Source organism: Lolium rigidum, chromosome 3, assembly GCF_022539505.1.
Source record: "Lolium rigidum isolate FL_2022 chromosome 3, APGP_CSIRO_Lrig_0.1, whole genome shotgun sequence".
Lineage (NCBI taxonomy): Eukaryota > Viridiplantae > Streptophyta > Magnoliopsida > Poales > Poaceae > Lolium > Lolium rigidum.
This window is the reverse complement of record NC_061510.1, coordinates 395,255,333-395,280,346: the sequence shown is the minus strand read 5'-3', so window position 1 is coordinate 395,280,346 and position 25,014 is coordinate 395,255,333. Positions and strand designations below refer to the sequence as shown.

General features: G+C 48.7%; 1 protein-coding gene and 1 pseudogene across 1 annotated transcript; both read right to left on the bottom strand.

The window, feature by feature from the left end:
* Positions 1-4,148: 4,148 nt before the first annotated feature.
* Positions 4,149-8,662, bottom strand: LOC124697700 (annotated as a pseudogene).
* Positions 8,663-17,050: 8,388 nt separating this feature from the next.
* Positions 17,051-18,360, bottom strand: LOC124700844 (histone H1-like). Its single transcript, XM_047232908.1, has 2 exons — positions 18,097-18,360; positions 17,051-18,003 (listed from the first exon to the last, which is right to left on the bottom strand). Exons 1-2 carry the CDS (start codon positions 18,292-18,294, stop codon positions 17,338-17,340), a joined length of 864 nt encoding a protein of 287 aa, XP_047088864.1. The 5' UTR covers positions 18,295-18,360; the 3' UTR covers positions 17,051-17,337.
* Between the last annotated feature and the right edge of the window lie 6,654 nt (positions 18,361-25,014).

Here is a 25,014-nt window from a genome sequence, read left to right as displayed (position 1 = left end):
ACAGCGAGAAAACGAGAACCGGCACTTCGGCATCTTGTTAATAGGTTAGTTCCGTAAAATGCACGAATATGACATAAAGTGTGCATAAAACATGTAGGTATCATCAATAATATGGCATAGAACATAAGAAATTATCGATACGTCGGAGACGTATCACCTGGCGAAGACCCCTAGAAGGTACAAACATGTCCGTCTCCTCAGAATTAAAACGGACCTGATACCTCACAGAACGAACACAAGCCATCATCATCGAGGTCCATTGGTCATCGAAGCCCAACTTCCTCATCATGTTCTCAAGAAAAACCCACTCCACCCGGTCATAGGCTTTGTGCATATCCAACTTGACAGCACACGAACCATCGGATCCAGATCTCTTATTTTTGATCGCATGAATGCATTCATAAGCCACAAGCACATTATCGGTAATGAGCCTTCCAGGAACGAAAGCACTCTGCATAGGTGATATGATATATGGTAGTATCTCCTTTAAACGATGAGCAAGCATCTTGGAGATGATCTTGTAAATAACATTGCATAAACTGATAGGCCGATACTGAGTGATTAACTCCGGGACATCAACCTTTGGAAGTAGTACCACTGTAGTATCATTCCATCCCTCAGGAATTTGACGAGAATTTACCGCATTCAACACTTCTTGAGTAATATCGTTGCCACAGATGTTCCAGAAGTTCTTATAGAAAGCCGCGTGAAGTCCATCTGGGCCTGGAGCCTTATAATCTCCAATACTAAAAGCAGCCTTTTTAACATCCTCAGCTGAAAATGGCGCCATGAGTTTCTCATTCATGGTCTGAGTCACTTTAGGCCGAATTTTATCCAAAAAAGCTGGTTCGGTATTCTGCACCTCAGCAGTGAACAGATTAGAAAAATACTGGAAGACAAAGGGCTTCAGCAAAGCAGTACCTTCTATCCATAGTCCGTCATCATTTTTCAATTTCTTAATAAAATTCTTCTTTCGGCGAGCAGTAGCAAAGTTGTGGAAAAAGGAGGTATTACGATCACCATGTTGTAGCCAGTTCGCTCTAGACCTTTGCAGCCATCGAATCTCCTCCTGTTCAAGAAGCATTTCAATGATTTCTGCCATCTCTTTGGCCTTTGCTTCACTATCGTCCGAGATGACACCACTCACAGCGTTCTCGAACTCCCGCTGCGCCTGGCGCAGTCTTTTCTTCGGTTTCTTAAGCACCGAAGCATCCCGACCATGGAGCGCCCCATGAAGATGGCCAAGTTTGGCCAGTACACCCCCATCGGACACAGCCACACTTGCATCTTCCCATGCTTTTTGGACAACATCACGAAAGTTTTTCTCTTTAAACCATTTAGCTTCAAATTTACGGCTTTTCGAATTCCGTTGTCCATGCAAACCTACATGCTCCGTGTCTAGGAGGATGGGTCGATGATCTGAGTGTGCATAACCCAAGTGGGTAACCAAGGCGCCTGGATGCATATTGTTCCACTCATTATTAGCGACGACCCTGTCAAGTCTTTCTCTAATCCGCCCCCTTTTCCAAGTAAATGGGTCTCCTGAGAAGCCGAGATCTTCAAGTTCACAATCATCAAGCGCAGCTCGAAAAGCCTGCATGAATGGTTCAGGTCTCGGATTGCCCCCATCTTTTTCATGAGAAAACATAATTTCATTAAAATCACCAATAATTGCCCAAGGCAAATCATGCTGAGCCTTGAGTTCTCTCATTTTGTTCCATGTTTTGTACTTATCCTGCCATCTCGGTTCACCGTATATACCCGTTAGTCTCCAAACTTTATTTGTGTTTTCTATCACTTTAACATCAATATAATTTGGAGCAGAAAAGAGCTGTTGAATCATCACCTCTCTTTTCCGTAACAAGATAACACCACCGCTCCTACTAGTACTAGGATTAACAATTTTGAAATCCATATTTAGCCTTCTTCTCAAACAGTCAGCTGGAAAATCATCTAGATGCGTTTCTGAAAGAAAAATCACCTCGGGGTCACATTGCCTTCGGACATCCGAAAGCGCTCGAACTGTCGGGTCGTTCCCCAGCCCCTGACAGTTCATGCCTAATATCTTCATTGCGAGCGGACGGACTCCTCGCAGGAGCCCGCCGATCCTAGTGAAGGGGAGTTAGCTCCGGCCTTCTTTGAACGTTTCTTCCTCTCTAACTCAGCAGCATTTTCTGGTGGGGCGGATGTTGTTGGACTTCCGTCTGTGGCCATCATGTCTCCATCTGCAATAGTAGCATCATCTAGACCATCAATATTCATACCTGCCGTTAGGAGTAATCTTCTTTTAACACCTGAGTCAGTACTGTTTTGATCCTCCGTCTCCATAGGCACTTTCTTGATAGGACTAGATAGCGTGTCTTCTAGTTCATCATCCGGTTGGGCATAACCATCATCCAAGGGGAGGGCATTATGCCTCCAGCTCGGGTTACCTCTTCCTCGGCCACGGACATCATCACGCATTCGAGCATCTCGCTCTCCAAAAAAAGACCCATGTCCTTCCTGGCTGCCTCTTCCTTGGCCTCTATTTCCGCCAACTGCTCGGCCATGCCAGGTTGACCAGTCGGCCTTGAGAAAATCTCCCCATTTGAGGTTATTTATGTCGTGTTCTCCCGATCCGCACTCCAAATAACTATGGCCAAGAAAGCCACAGGCACCACAGAATTTCGGAAATTTTTCATACATCACTTGGTAGAATTCACGCTGACCCTCCCTGGAAATAGTAACAAATCTAGCAAGGACTTTCCTGACATCTAACTTGACACGGACACGCACGAAATTACCTTGGCCTTGAATCTTTAATTCAGTACTTATCACTTTTCCAATCTTTTTCTGAGTTAAGTTTCTGATCAGAGCGTCGTTCCTATATCCCACCGGGAGCTTGTGTATTTTGATCGAGTTTTTTCTCACGGTGCAACGATATTTATTTATTTTCCACGCGAGTCTTTTTTCTCGTGTCTTTTGAAGTCACGTGCAGACATGAAGAGGTAGCGGTTAAGATATTTGGTCACACTTAATATGTCTCATCATTTTTGTAGTTGGATAAGTAATATATATAGTTAAACAATATAGTTTTGCATGCGTATAATCCTATCTCATCTGTAGTCTACCATGTGGTTGCATTACACGCACATGCCTAACTGTAGAACTCCATCTTTCACGATATATGGCACATATCCTTTAGAATCAAATCATTTTTTTTTTGAAGCAAATCGCTTGCTACTTTCACGTGACTTTCCTAGCCTGAACCTGCATTTTTTTTCTTGGAGAATTATGTTTATTCCTTTTTCTTTGAGATATGTTCTTTTATTTCAAGAGAATACATGTGGACCCATGGTTTTTACGTGCCATAAGTTTGTTTTTGTACACGCATATTATTGTACGTAACACTTCTTTTCTTCTAATCTTATACGTTAATATTTAGATCATCGCTTTATATTTTTTAAGCATATGTGGATTAACCTGGTGCCTCGAAAAAACACCCTTATTTTGCTTTTAGTATATAATAGATAGATAATAGACTTGCCACATTGAAAAGACAAAGCATGAACTAGTCACACTAGAAAAGAAAAGAAAAACATGAACTAATCAATAAAATGCTATGCAGCGAATAACTCGTCACTGTTAACCCTTGGAACCTTCGGAGCCTGAAGGCTGAAAGCTGAAGCATGAAGGTAGAGGGGATTAATCATGGGATTGCAAGGAGAAGAGTGCGGGTTTTTTTTTTTTTTGAAATATGGAGAAGAGTGCGGGTTAATCCTTGGTGATGGGTTACCCGTTTCGGTTAGCACAAAAGGGGACGCTTTAAGCGAAACTAGCAAAAAATAGGCGCGGCGGCACGCCGCGCTTACTGCGTGACATGGTATAATATTGATATTTTCAAAGAATTTCGAACAGTCTTGTTAGGTGATGCCACAGTTAATAGAATACATTATCAAAACTACTACTATCGAGTTAATTCCAATGAAGAAAAATTAGAAAGTCCAGCTATAAGTACGAAATTTCAATTCACCGTATAGTTATCAGCATTATTAACAAATACTCCACATTAGACTTAGCAGAAAACATGTAGTGCCCATCTGATATAGAACCAATCTGATGTGCAGAAACTACATATAGCCAACGTGTTTCAGTTATGAAAGAAAAACAGTCACGGAAGCATACAATTTTGGTTGATATAATAATATATTACACCGCACCATGTTACATAGTATTTTATATAGCAGAAATACAACAGAATTTAGGAAACAACTAAAGCTGAAATTTCAAAGACTCATTTCTCTGGACTGATGTACTCTGAACCGAATTAGGATACATGTTTCAATGATCTCGTAAAGAAAGAGCAAAGATTCGCAGCAGGCAATCTGAGCTGATAGATCAAAAGTGAGGGTAATCATAAATCATACAACCATACACACAACAGTTTAGTAATCAGATGTGTGCAATTTTCTGGTTACCTTCTGAGCATTCAGTCTCGTCAAGCTTCAGCTGAAGCTTCAGTAGGCTGGTGCTTTCTTTGTCTTCCTTCAGTTCATTCTCTTGTCTCACTATAACCCTAAGCTTCCTTACGCTAAGGCAACCCAAATGCCCTAGATTTGTCGCATTCTAAGCATACGTTAAGAGATTTCCCGCTGTGTAGATTAGTCCTATTGATGTATCTATAATATCTATAAAGTTGATCCCCACTATCTTCATTTAATGTTTGCAAGCTCTTTCCACAATAAGCCACATCATCTACATTATCTACAGCCATCAGATAATTATCTAACCGTCCTGTAGCCTTCCGTTAGGGAAGGTATTCGCTTCCATTTGTTGTTTTCGTTCTCACGAAAGGACACGATCGACTTTGATTTAGCAAAAGAAACACCAACAAAGGGAGCCCATTTAATTGCTTCAGCCCACATGCAGCCGTTCACGCTAACAAGGTGAATCAGCCCATCTCTGCTTGTCTTCCCATCACCATCGACATTTATAATTACACACAGCGAATGAAAGTAATCTTTTCAGCGCCTACAGCCATTTATCGACTGGCGCTCCCTCTTCTCCATCAAGCCTCGGCTCCACTTCCACCACCCAGCGATGGCGCTCTCTTCCTCTCCCCCCACAACCCCCGTGGGAAACGGAAACTGATGGAGGTATCCGATGAGTTCCCACAGATTTTCCCCATTTAAGCTCCGAACTCCACCTTGGCTCTCTCATTATCCTCCGCCTTGATCGGCTTCTTCGCAGATGAAAAACTACGGATGCGTCCCCCAAATCCATTTCCAGCTCTCTTGATTTACATCCGCCTCCAAGTGTCTAATCGTAACAATGGTTCTCATTTTTCTCTCCTTCCTGTTAATCTCTCTCTCTCTCTCTCTCGACTTGTGTGTATATGCTCTCACATCCTCTTATTATTTTTCAGCTATTTGACATTTATCTGTTACAGCATGGCGCATAGGTCAGATGATACTGAACCCAAATTTCATCCTTCTTGAATCTATGGACAACAGGACTTGTGAGTAGCTTTTCCACTGATGAATACTTCAAAAAAAGTGTAAAGCAATTTTTGGATGCACTGAAGTAAATCAAATTATCATTTCAGAACGGGTGGGTAATTATTTGTTGAAATCATGTCTTTTGTTGATGATCCAATACAGAACACCTTTTTTTTCATTTCCCTACTGAAGATGGTTTTCAGTGCCCTTTTCATCATTCAGTGCTGCAGGTACTGCTTCATTTTTGAATGGTCTGCAGGTATTACTAGAAGGCAATCTATTTTACCAGAAGATAAACCAAGGTTCTTTGTGTATTAAATTCTCTTTGATAACAACAAACAAAATGGAATATCATGACCTACCATCGCAAAGGGTGATTTAATCTTGAAGATTATGGAATTCAACAAGCATTTTGGAGTACCTGAATGCTAACTTAAGGTGGAAAGACTAACTGCTAGAGATTATATAATTGGTTGCTCACATATTGCACCTATTCGTTTTTCCTCACTAATAGTTCGTTGGCGGCATTCGATTTACCATGGTATGACATGCGACCTCCTTTAAGTGGCCACCTCCCTAATCGGTTTCAACTTATTGTTGTGCATCACTGTAACAGACAAGTACCATAACATTGATGTGTAGACTGTATCGTGAAAGGTACTTGATCTCCTCTATGCTAAATAAGTTAACGTTAGTCTTTTCAACACTTGCAGTTTTTGTTCATTCATGTAAATTCATTTTGGGGGTCAATTCATATTGTATGCTTTTATTTTAAATAAATACTCTAAAATTTCCGCAGCAACGCGCGGGGCATCAACTAGTTTACCATACAATCCAACCATAGTGCACCAACAAAGCTACAGGTAACAGAATAGCACAAAACACTGAAAGCTCGCCAGAAACAGAGCTTGCCTTGGAGTCGTAAAAACATAACTCACTTCTTGTCGAGATAATAATAGAAAAGTAGAGCTCACATGCAACGATTCTGTTTTGGGTGAATTTTTTCATCCGGGTGCGATTTAACTTTTCTACACAAATGTCCCTTCTCCATTGAGACATTAACACAGTCACAAAACACATGTGCCACTCCTTCATAGAACATGACTGGTGGAAAATTTTAAGAGATGGAGAGAGAAATGCAGAAATGCTCAATAACAGCGACTTCGTCAGCTTGTCATTTGCTACAAGCTGCAAGGGGAGGGCATTTCAATCTCACGGCCCATGGCTCAAAACACCGTCAAAATACTAACCGTGGAAAGAAATGGGTAACTGTTGATGTGGAAGAGGTAAACGCCATGCGCATTCTTCCCGCTAAAGAAGATAGGCCTGCTCTCCTAGATGAGAACACCCCAATATTTGTCAACTAATTAGAAAAACAAGAAATTTCCTACGATATCCAGAAGTAAGAAAAAAATTGCAGCTGTGGATACCTAGCTCTGCAAAAGAACGTGGCCCGGTAGCCGCCATTTGGTGTGCTGCCTGAAGACGCTCATGCGCCGTCGCTCACATTGCCAGACCGAAGCTGCTCGATGGGGAAGAGCCCATGCTCCCGCCGCAAAACCCTTTCGACTGCTGTGGAGTAACTCGAGCCTGACAACAATATTGCTGTCAGAATCCATTTGGTCGTACCCAAAGAAAACGTCGACGTCGTGTAGATCGATGATGAATCCATCTGGTTGCCACTCCCGCACCCAGCTTAAAGTGTGAAGCTGGACTATAGGCCGGCTACGACTCGCGCTACGCTCGCACATCTGGAGCTTGATGAGCGTGCCGATCTGGTCGTAAAAACGAACAGCTGAATGCAACGGTGCAGCAGGTACGCGCCCGTAGTACAGCCGAACCATGAGCTTTTTAAGCAAACAGAACAAAGCGGAGGAAAATTCTGAAGTCTGACCTTCCATGTGGCCAAGAAAACAAATTCTGAAGTCTCAACTTTATAGAGCCATGCGCCCGTAGCACTCCTCACTGGAGGCGACCGCACCGAACTCGTTGTCGTCGGAGAGGGAGCCCGAGCAATCGGCGCCATCGCGCTCACCATCGTCGTCGCTGTCAGAGACACGCGCGAGCCAGCAGCTGCCGTGGAGATGGCCGCTGACGCAGACGAAGTACTCGAGGCGGCCCTCGTGCGCGCCGAGGCGGCGGCGCGAGGCCCGTAACCATCACACTCCACACGCGGTTGCCGCAGCAGGGGCAGCGCACGCAGGGCTCCAGCGGGGCGCCGCCGCCCACCAGGCACGCCTGCGTGCGGGAGTGCATGAAGCCGCGGAACACGCCGCGGTACGCGTCCACGTCTTCGTCGACGGCACCACCGGTGGCGGGCGCCGCGTGCTCGCACGGGTACGATACGTACAGCAGGTCACCCCGCACCACCGCGACAGGAAGCTCCGGCCGGACCTCTTGCAAAAGCAGGAGACGGGGGCAACAAAGTGCCCCGGACGACGCCGCCCGCCGAGCCGCGTGCACAACAGGAGCAGCTTCAGTGCCGGCCACCCGCCGCCGACGCGCCCTGACCCCGGTGCGGAGGAAAGACTCGTCATCGTGAGACGCAGATCTCCCGCCACAGCACCCGCTCGGTGAGGGCGCGGAGGCGGCGGCTGAACCGCGCAACGGCGCGGAGAGCCTGCGGCCTGCGGGTCCCAATTGACCTTGTAACACACCAGCACCAGACCTCTCTCTTCTCGCCTGCTTCATCCGCGAAACCGCCAGACGGCGTGCGCATCCTCGCCGTGTTGACTGGTGTCCATGACTCCACGTCCTACATCACACGACGCCCTAACCTGGCCAAAATAAACAAACCAAGAAATCAGATCAACCCAACAAATTAGACCCAAATCGCAACAACAAATCGACCCGGATAGGCAATCCCCGCGGCAGCAGCGCGAGCGTGTGCTCGCCTTCATCCTGAAGCAGCCCGCGACATCCTCGGGAACGCCACCAAGACGTGGACGCCGAGGCAGGCGCCAGCCACGAAGGACACCACCCATAACTCGCGGCCGCCGAGCCAGACGTGGGAGAGCTCGCAGCAAGAAGACCATGGCAGAGAATAGCTGGGGCAACTTTCGCGGAGGTACCCATCGACATCCTCGCTCGATGGAGGCACCGAGCGGGACGCGGCGTTCTTGTAAGGTCAGGGGCAGCGCGTTGGTGAAGCTTCCTGCCGGTGTGGCGCCCGGGGAGGTCCACATCGGAGAGCGGAAGAACAGGGGGCGGCGTCGCCGGAGCACACCCCCGCGTGGAAGACCATGGATGCCGTTCTCGGGAGAAGCACGGGGTGGTGAGCGGGTCAGGTGAGGAGAAGGTGGGGGTGCGAGGACCCTCGTAGTGGTCTTGCTCAACGGGCGGCGCTGTGGCCCTAGTCCAGTGGGGAGGAGCACGTCGTGTCGCGCGAGGGGAAGAGCCAAAGCGCTGGGATGGTGGCCGGGGGCGGCGACTCCGCTTCAGCCGGCGACGAAGAAGATGAGAATAAGACTGAAGAAATGTGAATAGTGGTGGAAATTCTAGAGAAACTATACAACGTAGGGGACAAAAGTAAGTGCGTGGCATGAGTACCCATCAGTAGGGTCATGAATGCCCACCGCTTTGACCGGTTCGCTCGTCAGGGCTACAGCCACACGATGAAAGAACCAAAATAATGCAGTACCAAAGCAATGCGTTAGCACTGAATGCATTCAAAATGTTCCATAAAATTGCTAGAGAGCTCCGAAATTTACACAGAAAAAAGGTAGTAGAAAACCAAACTAATAAAGAACACACGTGTCAACGCTAACTTAATCCTAAGCAGATCCCAAAATTATGAGAAAAATCGAGTTGGTTCGCGTTTAGTATAGTAGTTATGTAAGCTAAATGGTTCCATCATGGTATCCTACCACGCAATCCAATTGCAACTTTTGCTTCCTTAATTAAGGCAATCAGGTCCCAGCCACGGAGATTACTGACAAATTAAGCCTCAGCTGTCAGAAGATGATGGGCTTAGTTTTTTTTTTCCTGATAATGGAAGAAGAATGGCCATAGTTTAGCGACGAATTAAACACTAGTTAAGCCTTAGTTTTTTCCCTAGTGGAAGAAGAATGGCCATAGTTTTTTTTTTTGAAATAGCGAATGGCCATAGTTTAGCCGCCTCATTGCGGCAAGCTGCTCGTTACTCCCATATATTTCCTCAGTGGTTCTATCCGAAGCTCATGCAATGAAAGAAGGTCTAACGTTGGCAGAAAGATTGGGCTATAACCGGGTAATTGTTGAATTGGACTTAATGGAAACAATGAAGCTTGTACTGGAGAGCACATGTGGCGGAATCGATCTATGCAGATTGCATCGTCAAAGTATCAAACATTGGAGATGTTTGTTTCAAATTCTGCCCCTTGAAGCAAATCAATTGGCCCATGAGTTAGCTAGATATAGTTATATCAACAAAATTTCCTGTAACTGGGACGATGATCCCCCCTCCTCCTTGATAAGCTTTTGAATAATATAATCATACTTTGATTGTGTAACAACAAGTTTTAGACGCACTATTTTTCTTACCAGTGTACCTAAGGAAACTGAAAGGTTTTTAATAAACGGCTTACTAGCTTAATATATTTGCATTTACCTCAAAAAAAGAATGGCAATAGTTTAGCAACGAAACACTACTGGATGTAGTCTAGCGGGCCTGTGGTCGTGGTGGAGGGCCTTGGGCTGGACTTTGACAAGAGGGCTGTGTGGGAACTGTGGGAGGAGACCGGACCTTGGGAGAACCCAAGCAAATGGCCATGAGGCCCAGACTAGTTCCTAGAAGCACAGGCTCCACGCCACAGTGCGGCGCACTCCGGGTCTGTTTGGTTTTCAGCCACACTTTGCCAAGTCTAACTTTGGCAAGTGTGGCAGCCATAAAAGTGTGGCTAGGATTTTGGAAGCCACAAAGTGTGGCAAAAGTTGGCAACATATTCACTCTATGACAAGTGGGCCATATGGATAGTGAAGTGTGGCAGCTCTAAAGTGTGGCAAGAACCAAACACATACCAAATTGCCAAACTTTGGCTTGGCAAAGTGTGGCCGGGAACCAAACAGGCCCTCCAACTAGCTTCCTACTAGTTCCTAGAAGCACACGACTGAGAGCCGCCGCGTCCCCCCGAAAGGGTCGCATAAAGTGATTTGAGCGCGCCGGATAAAATTTTGTTTTCAGCCGCGTGTTTCAAAGCCTTCTTTCGTTCGATGCGGCACAATACGGTGCTCGGTGCTTCGAGTTCATTCTTGTTCCATAGGGAACGCTCCGGGCACATCAGATACAACGAAATGCGAGGCGAGAAGACGCGGGTCCGACGCCGTCAACGACACATTCAAGTTTAACCTAATTGTCGCCTACATCGCGACGAAGTTATTGGCGTGCAGCGACGGTGTAGTTTCCGCAGAGACGCGGCGAAACGTTTCATCGCACCTAGCTCTCCATGTCGACGTTAATGAGCACCACCGCCTCCCTCCCGCCTATAAAAAGGGGCGCTCTCGCATCATCCCTCACACACACAAATCCTAGCGTCTCTCTTCCCAACCCTAGCCGCCACCATCTCAAGAGTCAACGCCATGGCTAGTAGAGGCAGAGGTCGAGGTCGCGGCCGTGGTCGTGGTCGTGGCCGCGCAGATCTGCACGGTCGTCGTCGTCTTCATCGGCGGACCTGCAGGAAGAGCACCAAGCGTTGTTCAAGTTCGTCGTCGTCCTCAAGGGCGACCCACTCGACATCCAGAGGCTGCCAGACAAGTTCGCTGAGTTCGTCGCCGGCTACGAGCCGGCCGCGCTGCATCTGCGGGAGGCTGGCTGTGACTGCTGCCGGTGGCCGGTGGACGTGCTCTTCGACGGTTGCGGCAAGATGTGCCTCCACACCGGCTGGGAGAAGTTCGCGCGCTACCACGACCTCGAAGCCGGCTGCGTGCTCACATTCTCCTACCTAGATGGCGCGGATATGAGCGTAAGGTGTTCGACGACACGCGCTGCCGCCGGCACTATCACGGCGACGACGATGAGGAGGACGGTTGAACACGCCGAGTGTTCTTTCTTCACAACAAAAATAGGCACGGAGGTTTATGGATGTTCTTCCGCGAAAGGACCAACAGAGCTATAATCACCGGCTAGATTTTTCAGTTTGGGTGATTGAGAGTGCCTGGGAGTGTTCTTTCTTGGCAGCGAACACACGAAAACTGCGATGCCAACACTAGTTATGTTTCCTCATTTTGATTTCGTTGGAGAAGGAAAATGAACTACCTCACCATTAGCCGGGTTGCTTGGGTTTGCACGGTTTCAGTTTTGCCCAGCCATACCTAGAAACTATTGACCCTCCTATGTTAGTTTCAGAAATCAGAACTTATTGATTCTACTTGTGGAGAGTGGAAATCTCAAGCGTTAGAGGAACATTTCCTTCCCATGAATATTGAGATAATCAAGTCAACCCCGTTCAGCACTATTAACCAAAATGATACTCCGTACATGGGTGTGGCATATTGAGAGAGCGGATACCTTCTCTTCGTGTTCTGCTTATCGGTTGCTGGTTGCAACGAAGAAAGTTAGAAAAGATTGGCTCAAAAGTCGGCCTGCTAGTTCATCTTCAGCTACCAAGCAGAAATCTTAGACTGCTCTTTGGAAGACCAAAGTTCCCAACTACATATGAGTATTTTTATGGAGGTTTGCGCACCGGTCTCTTCCAACAAGCGGAGTATGTCATCGCCGCAATATGGTGACAAATCCAACTTGTACCACTGCTAATGATAATCGGCGCCATTCCTTGCTGGATTGTACAATGATAAGGTGTGTTTGAGCACTACTACGTGAAGAACTTACGGAACATCAAGTGTTGCACTGCAAAGGACTTGATCTTTTTTTCCTTATCAAAAACCGGAGCATAGGGAATTTATTAAGGTAATTGTTACTCTCTGGGCAATTTGGGCCAGCGAGACATAAATCTATTCATGAAGATATACATTCGAGAGTCCCTTATTGATGCAGCCCCGCCTATCGTCGACGCTACACCATGGCCAAGGAGTCCCCCAAGTGGACCAACAACACAAAACCCCGCCATATATGTAAAGGTGAACTCCTTCCTCTCTATGGTCGACCTCAACGCCAACTCGAATGGTATGCTACCTCATGCCTATCGTCATGGTGTCTATAGGTGCCGACATCGACAAGGACCAAGAGAGAAGGAACTCCCATGGTGCAAGGAAGAAGGAAGAAGAAGAAGGAAAGAAGAGAAGAAGGAAGAGGGAGGAGGAGGCCCGGCCGGCCCGTAGTCCGGTCCGACCGGGCCCCGGACCGACCTGCCCGGTTGGCGACCGGTCGACCGGCTCCACAACCGGACCGCCCGGTCCCAGGTCCGGTCCGACCGGCCCTGGACCGGATCCGACGGGAACTACCCACCAAACTCGCCTAAGTTACCCACTTATGTACCTTTTCGCCATGTGTTGTCTTGTAGGCCTATATATAGACCCAAGTCACCCCCTTACCTCTTTAGACAAGATTTAGGCTTAGATATGGATTTGAGCTTTGTCTCCCTAGGGTTTCATCCCCTTTGTATCAAGGCTACCCTTGTTGGATGATTGGATTTGTGAGTGTGAGATTCTAGTGCTACCCACTCTCTCTCCCACTCCTAGATTCATCTCCCTCACCGATCTCTCACTCCGGGATTCTACCGCGCGTCTCTCCCGGGTTGATTCTATTGGCGTGGTCCATCGAGCCACGGGGGTAAGTATCGATTGTATCGGGTTGGTGTGCGTGCGTGAGTTCTTCGTGTTCTTCGTGTTCATCGTGTTCCTCGCGCTCTCCCTCTCTCCCTCCTTGGATTTCGGGTCAACCGCAAGATCGGGCCACACACGGGGTCTTAGACCTCATCACTTATCCACCCTTCGGTTCGTCAAGAACTAATTAGCCGAACTGGATTTAGATCAAGTGGTGAGAGCTCCTCTGGTTGTACCTTCTCCACCTATGGTCCAAGGCATTTTAAAAGCTATTGCTTGCAAAGAAGTCCTTGCCTTGGCAGAAGATCAACATGTTCTGTGGACCGTATCGATGACAGGAAGGATAGCGAAGATTTGGAAGGATACCACGGATTCAAAGCACGAAGATTTTTCTTTTTTCTAGGATAATAAATTTTCTTGGCAGAAAGTTTTTCTTTTGTCTAGGGTAATAAATTGAAGTTCAAAAACTAAAGTGAAGAGATTTATTTTTTTTCAAAAATATTAGATTCATGGTCCTATCGAAAATAGGATTGATTGTGGGTTCGAGTCATCGCATATGGTTTCATAAAATCTGTACGATTTTCCCGATCTAAATCGAGCAGGAAAAAAACCAACTCGGTATTCTTAAAAACGAGGGGAAGCAGAACCAAGTCAGGTACCTCTCGGACTAGAAGTTCTTGTTTCAGAGAGGGAATCCATCAAGTTTTATCAACTATTAACAGACAATCCTAGTGTGGGAGGTTTTGGTAGGTGGTGCAGAAATAGTATTAATTGCAGGATCCATTACGTGTCCAACAATTAATCTTGGTTAGGATGATTAACCGAGTTCATCCAAAAACTCTGCTTATACATTTGAATGATTAAATGTTTCATAAGTAGTGAACTAAATTTCTTGTTATTACAACCAACAATTTCCATAGGTTTGAAACGAGCTGTTACGCCAGGCGCAGTAGCATGGATATTTTTTACCCACTAAACAAAGATAGGTTGCAATTGTTAATTTCTATATTACGATTACGCACAAAAAAATCTAAAACAGGGAAGAGAAAAGTCAAGAGGCCTCTAATGACTGGCATAAGGGAGAAGAAAGACACATGGGCCAACTTGATATTTTTTTTGTCATTATCATCACAAAGAATATCTTCCAAATTTTCTTATTTCATATCTTCAAGGCAAATAAATACAATCCAATTGCCGATGAAGTTATGAAACTTTTTCTAATATTCAACGAAAAATTGTTTATTTCTGCTTGAGCCGTATATGATATGAAATTTTCATATACGGCTCCTAGAGGGGGACTTAATTTTCAAAAGTTGAAAATTAGTTAGATTTATCGTTTTTGTGTAGCCCAGAATAGAATGAAATTTTAGTCCAGAATTATTTTGTTTGAAACAAGGCAAGACTTGCCATTTTCATTGATAAAGAAGAAGGCGGCCGATTTATTAACGGGAAACCAAGCCAAAAACCGATACAAACGAACCAATATCGTCATGGGACACGAGATTGGGCACAAACCCCCGACCGACCTGGCCAAATGCCAACAGTCGGCCACACACGCCAATGAGAGACAGCTCCGACTTGGCCGTCGAGCATCACAAGAGAACTATGATGGGCTTGCGTCGACCGAATCGTCCTCAACAGCACCGGTTGCTGGTCTTCGTTGCCGCAGGGGCACACTCCACCGCAGCTACGACTCCACAACGAAGCACCAGAAGATCCGTCGGACACACCGGTTACCGACTATCAAAGCCCAAGCTGCGACCCAAACTCTGCTTGACGCCTCATCGTTGCCAAACTGCCCGTAGCGCCCCAAGCGAGGCAACTCAGCAACCATCCATCCTCGAGTCTCCAAGACGAAGCCCACTCCGAGACGATGTCCTCAACGGGGAGAGAGACGCAGAAGCGCCTCCATCGTCTAATCCCAAGGATCTGAGGTTTCCCTCCGGAGGCAAAACTCCAAGGTGACGAGAGAGGAGCTCTGAACGACGCTTCCAAGAAAGTCAACGGCACCCACAGGTGTCGCCGTCGCCAGTCCGGACCAAAGGCCGGACAAGGATTTCTCCTAGGATCCTTAATATCGAACCACCCAAACTGCAACCGCACATCCGCAACCAAGAGCTCCACAACACCGCCTCCCTGCCGCTGCCAAGCCCCAACGGATCCAAGATGGATCGATTTGGGCCAGCAGCACAACCACCCAAGCCACCACCTCTCCAATCGACGATGCCGCAGCCGCCGCAGCCACCGGCCTGGCCAGACGCAGGGATTGAAGATTGGAGCTCCAGATCCGCCACGAAGGAGGCTCCCTGGTCCATTCGGCGCACGACGCCACCCCCGCGGGCGAAGTTGCCGGCCACCATCCACGGGGACGCGCCGCAGCACGTCACCGCGGCCACCACCCGACCTTCCGCCACCGAAGCGTCGTCGGCTCGCCTGGGGCCGCCGCCGCCTCACCCGGCAGATCCAGCCACCAGCGTCGCGCGGGAGAGAAACCCCCCGCCACCTTCGGCAGCGGCGGATAGACATGGAGGAGGGCGCGAGTTTGGGGGCTAGGGTTTCCCCCGGCGCTGCGTGAGAAGTCGAGAATTTTTCACGGTGGTAGAATTCAACATTATCTGCACCTAGAATTTTTGTTCTGAGTTTTCTAAAACTTACAAATGTCCATAGAGTTTGGACTTCATTTGTGGTTTATGAGTCACTAGCCCTCAAAAAAAAAAGCTTGCAAAGCCGGAGACTCACTGCCGGTACATCACCACCCCGATCCATGTATCCATGATACCCATGGCTATCTCGGCCTCAAATTGTTCCAATTCTATGGCCGGTGGAGCACGAGTTGTGCCAGTCATTCACATCTGGTTTTCACGCAAGTAGCCACTGATTCATCTACATCTATACGTTTACACATTCGCATGGCAGTTTCTGGCCAATCTGTGCTCGCTACGGCAGGCTCCACAGGTACTGTACTACGAATCTGCAGGTCCGTCGCTGGCTGGCTGAAGCGCGGAAACGGAAAAAACTGAAAGCGAGAGCGCGCGCGCGCCCCACCGAAACGAAACGTCTTTGCCTGCCTGACTGCCACAGGTGAATCTTGCGCCCAATGTTCCCGGGCTGCCTTTTCCCAAACTCATTATCTCCCGCCTCCGCCGCCGCAGCCGAACAATCCACCGCCGGCGGCCACTCGCCATTAACGGGCTAGTTATTACTCCATTAAGATCTCATTACGGTACTACCATTAATGCTAGCCCACAGAATGAAGAACACGCAGCCCATACATCAATCCAGGCCGGGTTTCTTTCGATATACAGATCCATACCTCTCATGGCACTTGTAGCAATCGAGAACTATGCACGTAGACGGCCATTAACCCAGAGGAGTGGCAGCTGATGCAGAATCAACGGAGGCCTTAGAAACGTATTGATTGAATATTCAGAATTAGTAACCGACGCACCGGTCGGTCTTATACAGAGAGAATACAACAGCTTTTTCTACAGCTCATAAAGCCAGCCAGCCACGTACTACTTGGCGTTGGACGGAAGCCAACTTGGAGACGAGAAGATTGGAATTGCCATAAAATACAAGCAAACGCTCACCAACTGAATCGATCTCATTTCAGATCTCATATCCATGTTCAGATCTAGAACTAACGAGAGATGTAGTGAATTTGCTGAATTTCAACGTAAACACCCATTTTCAGATCTCAAATTTATTCTTCAGAACTAAAACTATACGCCTGCAGTGAATTTTCCATTTGTATGAGTCAGATGCAGAGAACAAAACTAACAGGCAACAAAACAATGGTCAGATGCAGAGAACAATACTGCATAATTTCGACTGATGTTGCTACAATAAAACCTTAATCAGCTAACACAAGAAACTGCATAATTCGGAATTAAATTACTGTGATTTCGACTGATGTTGCTACAATAAACCCTTAAATCAGCTACAGAATTCAGACTTGCTAATACAGACTCTCGTCGTCATCATCACCGTTTCCTCACAAACAGAACACACACACACAGATGATCCCCATGGGTCCAGAGGATGGAAGACCGCTGTACCCCCGCCCCGACATCAAATTTACAGCCTAGTACCCCTCCCCCCTCAGCTAGCAACAACACAGAACAAGAAAAACCGCTAATGGAAACCGAGCACGGGGGCTGCCCTACTTCTTGGCGGCCTTCTTGGCGGGCGTCTTCTTGGCGGCGGCGGGGGCCTTCTTCACCGGCGCGGTCCGCTTGGTGGGCGGCTTCCTCCCGGCGGGCTTCTTGGGTGCGGCGGCCGCGGCAGGCGCCTTCTTCCCTGGCGTGGCGGTGGCCGAGGTCTTGGCAGCCTTGGCGGGACGGCCCTTGGGCTTGGCGGCGGCCTTGGTCTTCGCCGGAGCTTTGGCCTTGGGCGCGGCCTTCTTGGCGGCGGCCTTGGGCTTGGCAGCGGCAGCCTTGGGCTTGGCGGCGGCCTTGGTCTTGGCGGGAGCCTTGGCCTTGGGCGCGGCCTTCTTGGCGGGCGCCTTGGCGGCGGGCTTCTTGGCGGCAGGCTTCTTCTTCGCCGGCGCCTTGGCCTTGGCGGCGGGCTTCTTGGCCGCCGGCTTCTTCTTGGTGGCGGGCTTGGCCTTCTTGGGCTTGGCGGCGGCGGGGGCCTTGGCGGCGAGCTTGTAGGAGCTCTTGACCTTGGTGAGCTTGCCCGAGGCGACGAGCTTCTTGAGCTGGACGAGCAGGATCTTGCGGAAGTTGCCCGGGAGGTGCGCCGCGTGCTTGCCCTCGATGAACTTGGCGATGGCCACCTGGCTCGACCCCGTGCGCTCCTTCAGCGTTGTGATGGCCTCCGTCACCATCTGCAATGAAACGCGAACAGAAACCAGTCAGATCCACGAACGAACAGCAGAACGACGAAGGAGAAGGAGAGACGAGGGTGGGAAGAAGGGTACCTCGAGGTAGGTGGGGTGGGCGGGGGTGGCACGCGGCTTCCTGGGGGCGGAGGGCTTCTTGGCCTTGGCCGCCTTGGTCTCCTTGGCGGGCTTGGGGTCGGCGGCGGCGGTCTCGGCCGGGGATTCGACCACGGGGTCGGCGGCGGGCGCCTCCGTGGTGGGCACCGGGGTCTCGGTGGCAGCGACGTCGGTCGACATAATGCTGGGCTGGGAGCGAGGAGAGAGCGCGGTGGTTTGCTTGCCGGAGCTGAGAGAGCTGGTGTGTGTGCGCGGTGGTGGGTGAGGACCTCGTGGCTGGTTATATAGTGGAGACGCCGGGAAGACGGGCGACGCGCGCTGATTGGTCCAGAGCGCCGAGCCACGGATCGCCACCCCGCGCAGCCGTCATTGGACCTGAGGCGTCGGATCTGTTCCCATCCGACGGCTCTCCGCGCGCCCCATGCGATGCCACGGATCCGAGCCCCCCCAAGTTGCCTGCCCGGCGCTCGACCTCGCGATCCTGCCTCCAGAGTGTGCTTCTCCTTCCGATTCCCGATCGAATATCTCCGTGTGTACTCCACCGATCGTGATGGAATTTTTTGCATCGTGTAGGTGCGTATCATACCTTTCCAATGGTATAAACTTCGTTCCATTTGGTGGATCATGCTGGGAGAAATGCGTCGGAGAACCGGGACTGGTCCGGACGGAGCCTTTGTGTGAGTTTGCCGGACATTTCCGGCCGGCGGCACGGGGATCACCGGCGAACAATGAGATTTTCCGGCATGGTCATGTAGCAGGCTAACGTAGCTACCCGTCGGTACCGGAACCACGCCGATCCATCGCCGTTTTGATAGGCTACGGATCGATTGAACGCGACCCAAGTGACACAACTTGGGAGCACTCTTGTTGTTCGTGTGTGAGTTCACCCCGGCTTTGCTCCCTTCACCGGCGCCGTGTGCCGCGGGCTGGCCGGAGCACCGCCGTGCTATGGTAGGTGTGGACGTGTGCAAGGCTTCCCGGCTGCTGCATTTGGGTTTCGAAGCTGGAGCTCGGATTGGTTTGCGCGGGAGTGATCGGAGCTTTTTCTTGTGATTGGGGAAAGTCTACCGTGTGATACGAGCTGGCCTGTTCTACCTCTCCGGCCGAAATTGATCGTGATTTCGGATGATTTCTCGACCATGTTGCGATCTGCATCGAGTATTTGGTGGAAAGATGAATTGGATTGAGATTCTCGAAAGTTTTTGTCACTGTTCGGATTCAGGAAGTTTGTCCAGGAAGAGGTCAAAGTTGGCTCGCTGGGTGTGATACTACTCTGTGCCAAACCAGATGATCAAATCAAAATTCGAGCACAACAAATTCGTAAATTCAACACTTGTGAACATTCAAATTGCGAACAATCGAACGTTTCAAGGAGTGAAAGACTATCAAGAAGATGAGAAATTGAAAGTTTGATTTCACCAAACTGAGTGATCACCAGTCAGGTGCATGGGCTCGGTTCATGGTGAGCCTGCTCCTTTGAACCTGGAATTGGCGTCTCATTTGCAAACTTACAAACTCGAATCATGATGATCTTAACACATTCGAACAGATGAAACACAATCTGCAGCATCTGGTCATGGAAAAGTTGACTAACAGCAACAAATCACACGGCATACACACCAACTCACAGCAAGTCCATATATGGATGATAGGTTCTTGGCCGGGCTGTACAGGTGCTCCATCAACGATCAGCCATACCACCACCATGGATTGATTTCATTTGATGAATTCATGGGATTAGAGTTAACACAGCCATGTGATTAACCGCCAGACATCATTATTTCACCTTGATGCACCAGTTATAACACGGTAGTTGACAATTCTACCGTCCACATCACTCCACCCTTGTGCTAGAGCATCCCATCTTTATTGGCTCGTTTTAGTGGCATCCCAAATCCATCTCCGCAAACAACTTGCTATATATCTGCAGCATCACTAATTTGCAAAGAATCAAACGTTTGAACGGGTGAAAGGGTACTATCTAGAAAATGAGGATTTGCAAGTTTGTTTTTCACCAAACTGAGTGGGTACCAAGCAGCTGTATGGTCTCGGTTCATCATGAGCCTGCCTTTTCGTGGAGATCTTGACATGTCATTTGCAAATTCAGCAACTCGTTTCATGGAGATCTTGAAACATTCAAGGAGATGAAACCCAAATCTGCATCATCAGATCATGAACAGGAATTATCAACAGCAACAAATCATACGGCACATACAGATCAATATGATGGATGGAGGCCTTCTTGGCAGGGGCTGTGCAGGTGTGGAATCAGCTCGGCCATACACATGAGTGAGCTTCATGATCGCCATGGATCGATTTCATTTCATTAATTCATGGGATTGGAGTTACCATACAGCAATGTAATTAACCATGTAAAGATCATTCTTTCACTTGAGCACCAGTTATAAACCCATGATTGAAAATTGTACCGTCCACATCACTCCACCTTGTGCTAGGCCATCCATCTTTATTGTCTCGTTTTAGCATATCAAAATGCAATTGTCACGGAGCGTAATCCTCCCAAACAACTTGCTATCTGTAGCATCACTACATATTGTTTGCAGAATTAGTTTGGAGTTTGCAGCGGAGAAACACATGCCCGGTGAAAACTTGTGTACCCTCTGCAGCTCGGTTTTGTGCCGGAAACAGAGTAGGAACTAGCAACGTGGCTGGTGACCGTGGTGAGTGCAAGTGGCTGGGAGCAAAAGTGGCGCCGGGCATGGTGCATCACATATGTTGGATCACTATTTCACGGTGCTTCTAGCATGCATCGATCTTCATCGTCTGGGTAATCAAATGATTATGTCCCAGCGTGTCTTTGTCACTCAAGTATTATTATTTTTATGAATCGCACCATGTTAATACAAAGGGAGCCGGACCCCAAACATCAGAATGAACTAAATCAAAAGGTCGCTGAGATACAGACGCACTGGTAGGATAGGGAAGCTGAATCTGTTTGCCTAACCTACAACCCTGACACGAATGTAAAGACACATCTCCTGAGACAGACCCCGTAAGACCACGACGAACTAATGACGATAAACGGGAGCCACAAAGGTGACCCAGCTCGATGATGCCACCGCTGAAAAGAACCAAGGATGTAGCAAAGAATCGCAGGAGAGCCGGCAGATGAAGTGTCGGCGGAAGGAACGCGAAGCCGCCTAACTCCCGAGGCCCGGGACTCAAGGCTGCGAGGGCCAGCTCCAACCAGGGCCCGTGTACGGCGGTCCCGAACAAAGACAAGAATCGGCGTCAAGAATGACGCGACAACCGGAATCGCAAGCCGACTAACGTAAAACAGGTTCATCTTAAGGTTAGGAACATGAGAAACATCGAGAACGTAGAAAGATGAAGTAGAAAGGGTGCCTCGACCGGAAACAGGAAGAGAGGAACCATCAGCCGTGATAACACGGACAGGAGAAATAAGAGAGCGAAGAGCTGAAAGGATAGAAGACGCGAAGTCATATGAAAAGAAGCTCCGTAATCCGGATACCACGGGGATGACGTACTCGACCGTGTAGAAGGTGGTGGTCGCGCGGTGCCGAAGAGCCGGACACGGAACCAGCGAGCATCCGTCGAAGAAGAGCCTCGTAGCAGACGAGCGCATCACGAAGACCACGGATAATGTCCCGATCGGACAGACGCAACAACAGACGAGCTCGAAGAACCAGCCCGCCGACGAGCAAGCTTATCAAGGTACCGCCGACGTAAGCCGGGGTCCCTCCTCCAGCAGCCGAGACGGCGTGGCCGCCCTTGCCACAGAAGGCGCAGGGAGGACGAGGACCACGAGGCTGCTGAGACTGACTCTGGCCCTGGACCGGCGGAGTAGAGAGTAACGGCGGTGCTGGAGACCGCAACGAAGCGGACGGCACAGGAGAACCACGAGCAGCAAGTGCAGAGGGAACCGCAAGAAGACCAGCACCACGAAGACGAGTCTCCTCTGCGCGCAGCTCAGCAAGTACCTCAGAGAGCGGAACACGACCACGGGCAAGCAGCTGGGCACGACGCGGCTCAAACTCCGTGCGGAGCCGCGACAAGAACTCAAAAACACGCTGAAACTCCAGATCCGCGCGCACGACGTGACAACAGGGACAAGTGCCACACACACCGTACGAAGAGAGTCAAGCCGACGCCAAATAGCAGCACTCGAGTATAGAACTCGTCAATAGTAGAATCACCCCGCTCGAAGATCATGCTCCCGACGAACCACGTACGGATAAAGAGCATCCCCGTACGGTTGATAGCGCCGACGAAGAAAAGCCCACCGAGCAGCAGCGGTGGGAAGACTCATGAACTCGGCAAAGATACCGAGGCAGTAACACCGGAAGTGAGAACAGCAGCAGACGACGAGCATCATCATCGATCCACTGAGTGTAGTCAGTCAGATCCAGCCGGTAGGTCGCAACTTTCCGGTCATAATCAGCCAGAGCAGTATCAGCGGCACTCTTGGCTGCATCCTTGTCCTCCTGAGAAGCATCGGGGGCAAGGGAAACGGGCGTCGATGCAGTAGGCGCCGTAGGAGCAACGGGGCGTGGCGGACAAGGGACCTCGCCAGAAAGCACGCCCCAAAGACGAAGACCGCGCATGTGGACGCGCATAAAGGCAGCGAAATCAGGGTAATTCACGCCATCAAAAGTCACCGGGCAGCGAGGAATCGCAACATAACCCGACGAGGAAGACATGGCTCTGTCGAATTTTTTTTTTTGTTTTTTTTTTTTGCTTTTTTTTTTTACGAACTAACGGAGCCGAGCCGAGCCGAGCCGAGGCTCAGATCGAGCCGAAGTTCAAATCGAGCCGAAGCTCAGATCGAGCCGATCTGGAGAGATCGATCAGATCGATCGAGAACGACCAGGGACCGAATCGGGACGGCGCCCGATCGAGAACGACCAGGGGGAACGGCTGGCGTGCGGCCTGGAGGCGCGGGCGGCCGGACCAGCGGGCGGCATGGAGGCGCGGGCGGCCGGAGCAGCGGCCGGCGAGCAGGCCGGCGGGCGGCCGGAGCAGCGGCCGGCGAGCAGGGAAGCAGCGGGCGGCCGACGGGAGGCGGCCGGCGAGCAGGGAAGCAGCAGGCGGCCGACGGGAGGCCGGGAAACAGCGGAGAACGGCCGACGGCGGCCGGAGCTGGTGAAGGAGAGGCGGCGGCGGCGTCCGGGCGCGGCGGCGAGATGCCAAGGCGGGCGGCGGCGGCGGCGGCGATGCGAAAAAGAAGCCTTACGGCTCTGATACCATGATAGGAGAATAATCTGTGTTGTATTACTGGAGGCCAAAAGGCCACAATATATAGTACAATGTACAGGTGCAATATGCAAAAGGGCCCCTAACATATGGGCAAAATATAATACACACATATCTACTCTAACAAATACATCTACCCAAAATGGTGAACTATGCACATCCCCTCCATCTCCCCCTACTCATTATTTTAAGTAATTTGTAGCCAGAATTTTCGCATCGTTTGGCCTAGGGAGGCTCGGCTTGGCTCAGTCGCGTCTAACCGACCATTCACTAATTGTTTGTTGTTTGCTTTTTTACTTTGTATTGCTGCATGTGACAAGAGGAGCAGTTAGTTTTCAGCATGTCATGTTAGACACCTTTTACAGGTTAGGTTTTGGATAGTTCTCGGAAAACATTGTCCCGCCACGGCTCATGTGCCACAAAGACCGAGGTCACTCGAGAAGTAGCGGAAAATAGATTGATTCCGATCCTCTATCAAGTTTTGTTCGTGCTTGTGATCACGAGTGGTTGGTTATAAATGGTTTTCTATGTACCACATATTTACATGCATATTCCACTGAATTAGATCACAATTTCATTCCAAGGCCCAACATATGACATGTGGTAATACATGACATAAGGTTGGTGTATGATTCATATACACACTGTAACAATCAAACCGCATGCATGTTTCATATGTTGTCACATGAGTGTACACTCTTGAATGCAGGTCTTAGAACACATCAATTATCGAGATAATCACACTATCAGGTCCATATGGGTTTATGTCACTCAAGCACACTATCTTTCTTAAAAGGGCGGTACATTAATGCAACATGACAAAATATTAAAATGTTGACCCCCCCTAGAAAAATCACCAACAACTCATATACTCATTAAATTTGACGACTTTGGGCAAGAATTTAAGTAGGTGGAGCCACATGTGTCCTAGAGACAGTTCATATATCATTACCAACTTTTAACTTTTACCGCTACCTGTGGCATGTGTATTAATTAATTTCTAGTATTATCCAATAATGCATCTTCTATGTGTTAGGCGTTGCCATATGTTTGGGAAACATTGTCCCACCATGGATCATGTTCCCCGAGGACCATCTATTGATTTCTATCCTATATAAGCTTTGTTCACTACTTAATTTTGATCAAGAGAGTAATTGGTTATAGATGGTTATATATATATATTGGATATTTACATGCATATTACTTCTAGTCTTCCACGATGTGTAGACCATCATTCCACAACATACGCCGCCCACGGTAAGATAAGTGCCACAAAATATTGCCATTGAAGATACGTGTCACAAAGGAGGAGTGACATGATTGACATGTGCATAGGCTATAACTCATGTAATTTTGTATGAAACCCCCAGTATCAAGCATGGCGCCCCTCCTACGCAAACATGCTTGAAAATAGACAAACTTTCTGTGGGTGCAGTTTTTCTTCACCACATGGGCTATACAGCTATTTACGTGGAGTAATGCACGTCCTTTCAACACATTTATAATGGATTCTTTGGTTCGAAATGACGAAGTAATGGCACTCAATTATTATCAACCTGATTGTGATCTATTTTTTTTGTTGGCGAGGATTGCATTAGAGAACCTTCTTCTAATATGCCATGAACTATAGATAGATCAGAATCATTGAGTGAGTACATAAGAAGT

Coding starts and splice junctions, on each gene's coding strand:
- LOC124700844 (XM_047232908.1), bottom strand. CDS start 18,294: ATGTCGACCGACGTCGCTGCCACCGAGACCCCGGTGCCCACCACGGAG. Junction 18,004..18,096: donor CCCACCCCACCTACCTCGAG/GTACCCTTCTTC, acceptor GTTTCATTGCAG/ATGGTGACGGAGGCCATCAC.